The sequence below is a fragment of the Manacus vitellinus genome, unplaced genomic scaffold (genome assembly GCF_001715985.3).
Source record: "Manacus vitellinus isolate BGI_N305 unplaced genomic scaffold, ASM171598v3 scaffold_12_pilon, whole genome shotgun sequence".
Classification (NCBI taxonomy): domain Eukaryota; kingdom Metazoa; phylum Chordata; class Aves; order Passeriformes; family Pipridae; genus Manacus; species Manacus vitellinus.
The window spans coordinates 10705747-10716681 of record NW_021938949.1 but is presented as its reverse complement, the minus strand read 5'-3'; the positions used below and the strand labels follow the sequence as shown (position 1 = coordinate 10716681).

Genomic DNA, 10935 nt, shown 5'->3' with positions numbered 1-10935 from the left:
TAAAGTGGAGGTAAAAGAAGATCCAAAGTGCTTCAGGTTAAGGTGCAAATTATGCACAATTAACAAGGGTGTAAATGATTACAAGAAAAAGGTTACTTCATGGAAACACTTTTGCTACTTAGTCTGTTTTACGTTCTGTTCTCATTACTTCAGAAGAAGCAAAGGATAAAGTAGGAAGGGTTTCACTTCAGATCCTTTTTGACAGACAGTCCGTGTTTCGCGTCTCCAGGTGAGCGTCTCTTTTAGGAAATATGTTGTGAAAGCCAAGCAAACTGAACGAAGAGGATCTGCCCCAGCCAGCTCTCAGTCTCTCCTGTCCACAGCAGACAGGTCAGGAAAATGTTGTTTGTCTGAATTCCTCATGTTAATGATCGTTGAGCAGAAGCAGATGGTACTAAACCAAGAATAATAATTCCTGGTTCTTGGAGTCATTCAAAGGACTTTGCCATTACTGGGTCTTTTTTTTTACTTCATTTTCACCTCCAGGTTTGCAGGTGAGAAAGTGCTATGATCTTGAAGGGTCTCACAGCAAAACTTAGCAGACGTTTTGGTAGATCACTGGGGAATCCTGAATTTAAAATGTCTTTCATCTTGTCAGTCTTGAATACCATTTCTGATCCTGAATACTGTTCCTGAATGTTCTGTCCCTCTTTTCTTGACAAGGTATTGTGTAGATCTTGTCATTGTAATGCTCTGAAATCTGTAGATCACAGTTAAATCATAGAATTAGAGCAGACTAAGAAATTATAAATATCCTTTTAAGTTATTGAAAATAATAACCAAAATGATTAGGCTTGTTTGTTCAAGGAATCAAAGTGCATCCATTGTTTTTTAGCATTAACAGTAGAGCTCACAACCTCAAAGAAATGTTCCATTTCATGAAAATAGTGATATTTTTACTGGTAGTTGTTTCCTTAAGTAAGAGAAAAACAATACTTATTATTGTATATCCAAAATATGACATAACCCCCCCTTTATTAATGCCCATTTTCTCTGCACAGAGTTTGGGAATATTTCAAATAGGATTTTTCACCACTCAAACTTTTTTAAAAGAATTTTTTTCCACCAAGTCCTCTTAATAGTGCTCTGCTTTAAAGTGTAAGTACTCTCTAAAGAACTTTTTCTTATGTAATCCTGATTCTGAAGTGAGTGTCACTTAGGGACATCATAACACTTAATTTTATATCCAGGTCCTAAGACTCTTTCTCAGCAGCAAATGATATCCTATAGGATTGTTTACAGCTGGTCAGTGTTTCTCTGCCACAACCTCCATGGAACATGGAGAACACCAGGAATTCCTCTTTACTCTTGGTTTTGACTAAGTCTCTGTTCTGGGGGGAAATCTGCATCCAGATTTTTTATGCTGTCAGATATGGCTGAAAAAATTAAGATGTGTTAAGTTCTATGTATTTGAATTAATTTGCCTGATAGGCAGATTAAATCTTCCTGTAAAAGCTTCTGCAGAGGAATAAGGAAATAATTCCAATGTTAAAGAAGTTACTTTTTCTTGAGGAGTAAAATTTGACCAAGACTGAGATCCATGCATCAGAGATGTGAGGACAAATGGTTATGGTTGAAGACATGGGACAAGGGGTGAAAGACTACAAAGTGTACTTAAAAACCTGGGACAAAGGGCAAAACTTTGCAGATTCACTCAGGCCACAGAAATTCTGCATCAAAAAGAATTTGATTAAGAGTTTACCTGTAATTTTGTTGATAGTTAGTGGATGATTTCCTCCTTTGTAAGAACAGAAATTAAAATTGCCCTGTATTTCAGGAGTCACTTACCCTAAACCTTGTACTGAGTATAGTAACTGAGTAATTGAGTTTAGTGGTTGAAAAAGGCAAATTGATAGTTGGACTTAGGTTCTGAAATCATCAGAGGCCTCCAGGACTCCCCTGGCTCCTGATCCGACTGTGGGCTTTTCCAGACCCAAGCCAGTTTCTTTTCCCCCTGTTTGATAATCTTCATGTGCACTTATGAGAAGCCTCTAAATACCATTACAATCTTTAGAGTTGAGCACAGCTCTGGAATAATCCTCTGGTCTGTGGAAAAGAAATAATCAGCAGCAGCATTATAAGATTATATAAGGAGAAAGAAAAAAGTAGCAGTGGAAAGGAAGTAATTAGACTTGAGAATTTTAGGATCGTTACGGTGAATACAGATGGAAGAGAGAATTTACAAGAAGCATATGCAGAAATGTCTGTATCAAATTTGGTGCCTGCATAAGGGATTACTGAAGTGAAGGCTCTTTGGATGGATGTGGTCAGTGGATATATCAGTCAGCAACTGTTGAAGCTAAAGCAGTCAGTATCTAGTGGAAGAAGTCTAGTAGAAAAGGAATAGAGAATTAGCTACTGAATGCTTTGTAGTAAGAAGCAGGAACCTTATTCTAATGCAAATAATAACATCTGATGTTGGTTTTGAGTATGGAGAGTTGTAGGCAATTAATTAAAAAATCAAAAATATGAGAAAGCAGGATAGGGAACTTCACATTTAATTGGAGTGTTAAAATCATCAGTCTGGCTGTTACTAGCCTAAGTGAATTCAATTAATAACTCATTAATTCATAACTGGATTTTCTTTGGATAATCTTAATATTATTTTTCTCTTTTTGTTTTTTTTTTTTGTTTTTTTGTTTTTTTTTTGTTTTTGTTGCAGGATTCATAGCAACAGTTCTGCTCATTTCCTTACATAGTCTACAGCATCTACAGACCTCATTTTCTGCCATGAAGTTGTTTAAATTGCAGAGTCTAAAATTCTTGTGGACTTTGAAGCCTCCTAATAGGGCTCTCCATGGACACCCCAGGCTGCTTGCCTCTGATGTGCATTCCCAGTATGAGTCCATCAGACGGGGCAAACAGGAAATACCAAAGTACTTTAACTATGCAAGTGATGTACTGGACAAATGGTCTGAGATTGAAAAGGTAGATGATCTTTTGTTGTGCCAAGGAGATACTCTAATTTGAAATTCATTTGAAATAATTTGGGTCTGGAGACAATTAGGGTGGTAAACATTTCAGGTTCAGAAAAGGAGAATCTGTTGGGAATACCTGAGCGTGACACATAGCACATCTCAATCCATTAAGGACAAGGGAAAAATAACAGCTTATAAGCCAGTTGTGAAATAGTCAGATCTTCCATAATTTGTGGTTGGTTTTGCATTATAATTTCACGGTCTGTCAGAAGAAAATGTTTTGTGTTTGAATCCTTATGCTTTGTAGGCTGGAAAGAGACCACCAAACCCTGCGTTTTGGTGGATAAATGGAAAAGGAGAAGAAGTGAAGTGGAGCTTTGAGGAGCTGGGGTTCCTGTCTCGGAAAGTGGCCAATGTGCTGACTAAAGACTGTGGGCTGCAGAAGGGGGACAGACTTATCGTGATCCTACCACGAATCCCAGAGTGGTGGCTGGTGAATGTGGCCTGTATGAGAGCAGGTCAGTGAGCATATCTGAGACTGGCAAAATTGTTACTGCAATTAGGTTGAAAGGATCAAGAATGTATGTGGTTTATGAAGGAAAAGTAATGTAATAATCCAGTGAGTGGCCCAACTACCAATTATGCAGGCAGTCCTGAAGGGTTTGCACTAGGTGCAATAGGACAACTGGCCAGAATACAGGGAAGAACCGTGGAAGTCACCAGGCAGGTCCACGTGTCATTGCTTACAGGAGAGCACAAGCATCTGCACTATTCAGTATAACTGTTTGTCTGGGGAACACCGGGACAAATCCATATCAGAGGTCAGTTTGGGAATAGTTTATAGTTTAGATTCCTAGAAAAGAATCAGATGTAAAAAAAATATACCAACCTAAACTAACTTTATCTCTCTTCCAGGAATTGTCTTAATTCCAGGGGTATCCCAGTTATCAGCCAAAGACATCCTATATCGACTCCAGGCATCAAAGGCCACGTGCATAATTACCACTGACAAAGTGGCTCCTGCAGTGGATTCGGTGGCATCTGAGTGTCAGCTTCTGAAAACCAAGCTAATGGTGTCCAAGGACAGTAGGGAAGGGTGGCTGAACTTCACTGAGCTCTGCAAGTGAGTATGAGTTAATAGATTGCTAATCCACATTGAGATGTTTGCTAACAGTGGTCTCATTCTGGGATGCTTCTACCCTCTTCTTTTTAAGGGGAGGTCTGTCTTTGAGGAAGTATAACATCACGTTATTTTAGTATAATTTTCTGAAACTCTGTGAAGCTTATTTGGAATACTTCATTACATTCTGAAGCCTGTGTAAAGGAACCATTGAAATCATTATTACGTTCTCTCTTTTAAAGAAACCAAGCTGCTGACCATTCCTGTGTCAAAACAAGGATTCAAGACCCAATGATTATCTTCTTTACCAGTGGAACCACAGGTTCTCCTAAGATGACTCAACATTCCCAGGGTAGTCTTGGTTTCAGACCCCTTTTAAGTGAAAGGTATGAAAGGCTTGAGCCTGATTTGAATATAAGGTAATTGAAGCTGCTTAGTAGAACTGGTGAAAAATTACTGAGTAAGAAATAGCAATGTACAGCTCTGGTCCTTCTCCCTTTGAAATCGGACTACAAACTCCAGCAAATTTCCAGGGGAGTAGGATCATCCCCAATGTTTCTATGTTTCAGTTAATATCTCTTACCCTCTTTCCAGAGTGGTTCAAAGGACAGCAGTCAACTGGGAATATCACAGTGCAGAGAACCAAAAGATACCACACTGGGCTGCAAAAAGCTCTGTGATGTGTGTAGATGAGCAGAGTTTGTTGGTTGCACAGGTCACTCAGTCTCTCAGCAGCCTTAGAACTGAAACATCTGGTCTCCAACACAGAATCCTTGAATGCTGCAGTTTCAGCCCTATCCTCCTACCTACTGGAAAGCCACTGCATTGATATTCAGACTCCCTTCTCTGCTCCACTCTATCCTTTATTGTGACTGCCATCATATATGTAGGATATACATATGTGGGTTTGTATATGTATATTTGTGCAAACATATAGGTAGGTGTCCTTTTATCCTAGAGCTATCTCTTAAACTTATTTGAGTGCTCAGTGCACATGTATCTTGTCAGAAATCTTGGCCTTTTGGGTTTCTTTGGGTTTCTTTGTTTTCTTTGTTTGTGGTTTGGGTTTGGGCTTTTTAAGCAAATATTTTTCATTATCTTTTCATTCTTTTTTTTTCCTGCTCCATCAGGTACTGGTTAGATTTGACACCTTCTGGCATGATATGGAACACAGCAGACACAGGATGGATACTAACTTCAGTGGCATCTGTTTATGATCCCTGGGTTTTTGGGTCATGTGTCTTTATACATAACCTACCACAGACTGACTCAGCAGTCATCCTAAATGTAAGGGAAAAACTCATGAAAATGTGTTAACCTGCAGAAAGGGCACAAAAAATAATTCTTAACAGCTTCCATAGATTTCATGAAGGTTGTGTCCATGGTTGTGTTTGAGATGCTCCATCTGTTGTGTAAAGCCCATATTTGCATTTTTCATGTATACAGAAGGGGCCAAACATATGATTCATTCATACATTTTGCTCAAAACTGGTGAGCATGTCAATGAAAATCATCCAAAAGCAGCACTTACTGCTTGCCATTCATTCATTCTAATGACTGTGGAAGTGATATCAGCTGGTATTAATAGAGACTGAAACTAAAGCATTTCTCTGCCTACACTGGACAAGAAGAAAGTGAAAACCTCCCTATGATGCAGACAGAGATGGGCTTATTTTGATCATGCCCCAAGCACTGGAGTCTAGTTGTCGTGTATGAGCATGGGATTTTGTCCAGTCAGATATACTGTGAATCTCTGCATATTGCACCAACTGCAGGAGGGTTCCTTACCCAACAGAGTGGTACTTTTACAGAGGGGGCAAATGTAGTTCTCCTTTCTATGTCACCTGTTTACTGTACATTCACAAGGCAGTTTTTTGTCTGAGCTTCACGTGCCCATCTTGTTTAACTCACCAGACTCTCTGCAGCTTCCCAATTGACGTGCTGGTTGGTGCTCCAACGTTGTTCCGCATGCTGGTGCAAAATGATCTCTCCAGGTATGCCAAGAAATTATTTACTAATGTTTAATTTACCCTGACTAAGCTTTAGTGATCTCCCATATCCAGCTGTTTGACCCAAAATAGGGCAATAATTTAGTTCACAATATTCTCCATGAAAAGGCCGTCATACAAAATTTGAGTTTTGATGAGTTTTAGTGATCAAACATAGAGAAACTTGATGCTTTCCCTAAGAAATTTGAGACTTCGCTACTGAACTTGTGAGCAAACCCCTGAGGGTATGGAACAGTCTCTTAAATTCTTTATCATAATTTTCGATTACCGCATTCATTGTCCATGCTTTGGGAAGGAATTCATCCTAGAAAGTGTGTGTCAGCACAACTGTGAGGGAGTTAGTGGTTGTGGCAGTTGCTCATCATCCCCTGCTCCAGTTCTCACTGCCTGTTCCTTCCTCCCCTCTTGCACTTTCTCCCTTGCCCTGTTGCAGAGGGTCAGCAATCAGGGCCCTGGCTCAGCAAATCAGTCTGTGGTTAGTTATAATCCAGGCTGACTTCAGCAAAAGTTTTACTTTATTTTTCGTGTGTGCTTAACTCTGACTGCTACTACTCATGTTAGGTGTTGAGCACAGACCGACGTCCTTGTTCTATCAGGAGCTGAAGGATCAGGGATGCTCTGATTTCCCCCCTTCATGGGACTAACTCTCCCAGTAAACGGGTCTCCAATGTTGTTTACAGTTGTGTGCTCCTTGTCTTGCCCAGTAGATTAAGTACTGCCTCTTGTTTTGTTAACTCCCTGTGAAGCTACAAATTCATGAACCTGAAGTACTGCGTGAGTGGAGGGGAACCAGTCAACCCAGAAGTCATGGAGCAGTGGAAGAGCCAGACTGGGGTGGACATCCATGAAGTTTATGGCCAAACTGAAACGGTACATCTGTAGGGTCCATGTTCTATTAAATCTTTGGAATTCCTTTTTGCTTTACGATATTTTAAGGTTTGTTATGAATGAATACGGTGTGTTTCTTCATTCATGTTTCCGTGAATGTTTCAGCAACCTCTTCCCCTGATAACCTCTGAAAGAAGGTCCTGTCATGGCTCCCCCCACAGAACCTGCCAGAAACGTGGGTTGTTGGGAGCAGATGTTCCCTAATATTTCCACAAATGTCCTTAAGCAAATTCCAAGAAAGAGTGAGAGTCAAGAGGGCAGAGTTTGAACCTAAGGGAAGAAGACTGGTTAGCACAGGGCATGAATTCTTCCCAGATCGTGGAACAGGATTCTTCCAGGGAGTTTCCTGATTTTTCTTATCCCTACCATACAACACTGGCATATAGGATCCTATGAATCTTAATTCCTTACTTTGTAGTTAGTCTAGAAAATATATGTAATTAATCGAGTGTAAACGTAGCAGGTTTCTATTGCAAAACTTTGGTTTGATTTTTACAGGGAATAATCTGCTCTGTTTTTAAAGGAATGAAGATTAAACCTGGATCAATGGGGAAGGCAGCTCCCCTTTATGATGTTCAGGTTTGTTGACTGCTCTTCAGATTCTGTCATAAGGGCTTTTTGTTTATTTGGGGTTGTGTTTAGGGTTTGTTTTCCCACTGAACTAATATACATGTTGTTTTTTGTTCTAGATCGTAGACAAAAATGCTAATATCCTGCCTCCAGGACAACAGGGAGAAATTGCTGTCAGAAGCAAACCTATAAGACCACTTGGTTTTTTCTCTGAATATGTAGTAAGGACTTTATTTTCTTACCACCACCAATCTCCTCCAAAATCTCTCCAGTTGCGTAGTGGTTCAAAAGGCTGAATATTTCTCACCAGTTTATTATTTATTACCACAGTAATTGGTTTATTTGGATTGGTGGGTGTTAGAAAAGGGAAGAATTTGCTCAAGATTGAGTTTAATTTTTTTTTAAAGAATAACAATTATTTTAAACATATTTTATTGTATTTTATAGCAATATCATATAGGAAATATTTCACGAAGCCTAGCCATGATGATGATGATAACAGTATCAATACAATTCTTACTGTCAAATGCACTGGAGCTTAATTTTTCAGTCAAGGATGTGTATGTGCATTATAGCATGATAAATAGCTAATTCATGCTCAAAATCTAAACTACTGTTTGTAAACCACTTTAAGGATAACCCTAAGAAAACTGCAGAAACTGAACGTGGGGATTTTTATGTCACTGGAGACAGAGGGACTATGGATGAAGATGGGTATTATCAGTTTATTGGAAGATATGATGACATCATCATTTCTTCAGGGTCAGTCTGCACACTTCTCTCTAAATCTGCCATTATATCATCTTACATGTCGTGTTCCTAGTGAGCTTCTGACATAATAATCCTGTGATGAATGTATTGACCTCTTGATTTAGGAATACTTGTTTTTATTATTAGCTTTTCATAGACCTGCAGTATCATCTTGGTGATATCAGTGGCATCTCTGTATCCATTTCCCCTGCAACATCTCATCTGTTTCAACAAAGAATGAAGACTTCAACTGGCTGAGGAGGGATTTTTGTCTAGTTCATTTTTGACTAGAATTGAAGGACATCTCTATTGGATTCAAAGAGCATTTGAAGCACTTTAACATAATAAAATGATAAAATTTGGTATTATATGATGGGATACCATAATGTGGCACCAGCTGCTACTGCAGATCCTGGCTATCAGTGGGATGGAGCTCCAGATTAGGAGCCCCGAAGAAAGGGGAGAGATGGAGAGGAATCCACAGCCCCAGCAGTCCTCTACAACATGACCACTCTGAAATGCTCCTACTTTCCAGCTTCCCCATTTTGGCTGAAGTTTCTATAGTTGTTTGTTAATTTGTTCTGGTTTGGAGGGTTTTTTTCTTCAATAGTACAATTAAAAATTGTACATTTGGTACTTGTTTTCCACTTAAAAAAGCCAAATCCCATTTTATTTTTCCTTACTAGGTATCGCATTGGGCCATTTGAAGTAGAGAGTGCCCTGATAGAGCACCCAGCTGTGGTAGAAGCAGCTGTTGTCAGCAGCCCAGATCCCCTCAGAGGAGAGGTAATGACTCTGAGTGGTGGAGGAGGGAAGCAACGTGTTTGTCTAAATATATGATGGTATAAAGAGATTTCTACTGAATAATGTACAGCTCTAAGGCAGTCATGTCATCTTAGAATCAAGGAATCCTTTAGGTTGGAAAAGACCTCTAAGATCATTGAGTCCAGCCCAGCACTGCCACATACACCACTAAACCATGACCTTAAGCACCTCATCTACTTGTATCATGCATAATCCTACCTGGGGTGACAAGCAAAATCCCTTCCCATTTACATGCCTTTGCTCTTCTGAGTTTCTTTTGATCCCAAGAAGGTCTCCTTTGTGGAGAATATTACAGTGATGTTTACTTTCTCCTTGTTCCTAAGCATTTTTCTGTACACTGAAATTGTCATTTATGACTGTCTTGGTGTAGCCAAAGTTATACTGTAACTGCCCTGGCATTAGATTTGGGCTGCAGGGGTGGTGAAAGCACAGTCCTGTGCTAGGATAATAGGGCTTACCATCCTCAGTGTGAACTTCAGAAAGAAACAAATTGTCCCTTAGCCTTGGGTAGAATTCTACAGGCACCTTTTGTTGCCCCTTCCTCTTGATGCTGAGAGGAAACGGCAAAGGCTTTTGCTTTGTAACGAGGGCAGGAAAGCTGTGCTTTCAACTTTCCCTTCTGCACGTGCATGTGCAGAAGCTGGGCACAATCATTTCTTACGGTGTGCTGGTTTCCCTGTTCCTCCCTTTTGAATGTCATGACTCGGAGCAACACTGCTCCCTGGTGACCTGTATATCAGCTCTTAAAAATGGAGCACTTTCGTTAATCTTATCTCACAGGTTGTGAAAGCATTTGTGATTCTGTCACCAGCCTTTTCATCCAGTGACCTGAAGAGCTTAGCCCAGGACTTGCAGGACCATGTGAAGAAAACCACTGCTCCATATAAATACCCTCGAAAGGTAAATGCTTCTGAGGAGAAACTTTAAACCAGGACACCCTTCCATAAGTCTCTGGAGAATTACTATTTACAGGTTCATGATTCAGCTGAAAGAGACAGCAGTAAAGATTCTTCTAGACCACTGGCTACAGAAGATCTTTCCTAAATAATACTAGTTCACATGGATCTTCATGCATTTGAGTAAAGTGTTTGTTTAAATATCTCAAAAATTTCTAGACTTCGTACATCCTTAGTTAGAGCTGCATGTTCTAGGTCAGACCCACAATCATAATTCTCCATTTTGTATTTAACCTTCAACCAAGCACTCACTGGTGCCTTTAGGGGAGCACATGACTGAATCTGAATAAACTTTTATCTACTGCTCCTCGCAGTTAATAAATAAGAGGCAAAGGAGTGGTTTCACAAGTGGCACAATGTGCTGCCTTGATTTGGCTTGGACATGATCCTTTAGGCAGGCAGTTCTTACTGACAGGAGTCCTCTCAGTTTTCCACATATGCTGAGAGCTGGTCTTGGAAAACCAACACGGTAGAACATGCTACATTGTTTTCTCTCTTTATTTTATTTAGGTGGAATTTGTCCAAGAGCTGCCAAAGACAATCACTGGGAAGATCAAGAGGAATGAATTAAGAGACAAAGAGTGGGGACGGATGTAGCATTGCTAGGAATTTAACAAAACTTCTTTCATTCCATTAGCACTACATAAATTTCACTAATATAACTGCCCTCATTCTACTCGCTTTTTGTTAAATACCTGAGCACCAAAAACTACAGATAACACCAAGATGTGATATTAATGCTTGCTTGCAAAGTTTCTAATGTCAGTACTTGAGTGGATTGTATTATTCTGGCTGAAAAATAAATTTTTCAATAGACTATTTCAATAGCCTTTCCCTTTGAGACCTTCTCTCCATCCCTCTTACAGCCCAGCTTCTATTTGATGTTATTCTCAAGAGAC

General features: G+C 39.7%; 1 protein-coding gene across 2 annotated transcripts; it reads left to right on the top strand.

Moving 5' to 3' along the window:
• The first annotated feature begins 152 nt into the window (after positions 1-152).
• Positions 153-10855, top strand: LOC103761403 (acyl-coenzyme A synthetase ACSM4, mitochondrial). Of its 2 annotated transcripts, none has more exons than XM_018067380.3 (14): positions 153-229; positions 2663-2928; positions 3226-3436; positions 3834-4041; positions 4281-4424; positions 5169-5325; positions 5953-6032; positions 6794-6917; positions 7434-7514; positions 7625-7726; positions 8140-8267; positions 8942-9041; positions 9861-9980; positions 10547-10855. In XM_018067380.3, the coding sequence occupies exons 2-14, from the start codon at positions 2731-2733 to the stop codon at positions 10631-10633; spliced, it is 1740 nt and encodes a 579-aa protein (XP_017922869.2). In that variant the 5' UTR covers positions 153-229; positions 2663-2730; the 3' UTR covers positions 10634-10855. The 2 variants fall into 2 exon arrangements, with proteins under 2 accessions (XP_017922869.2, XP_017922868.2); XM_018067379.3 differs by having other exon boundaries at positions 215-330.
• The last annotated feature ends 80 nt before the right edge of the window (positions 10856-10935 follow it).

Bases quoted from the DNA above. Each gene is read 5' to 3' on its own strand.
- LOC103761403 (XM_018067380.3), top strand. From the start codon at position 2,731: ATGAAGTTGTTTAAATTGCAGAGTCTAAAATTCTTGTGGACTTTGAAG. The intron at 3,437-3,833 runs GTCAGTGAGCAT...TCTCTCTTCCAG, and splicing joins TGTGGCCTGTATGAGAGCAG to GAATTGTCTTAATTCCAGGG. The intron at 4,425-5,168 runs GTATGAAAGGCT...CTGCTCCATCAG, and splicing joins AGACCCCTTTTAAGTGAAAG to GTACTGGTTAGATTTGACAC.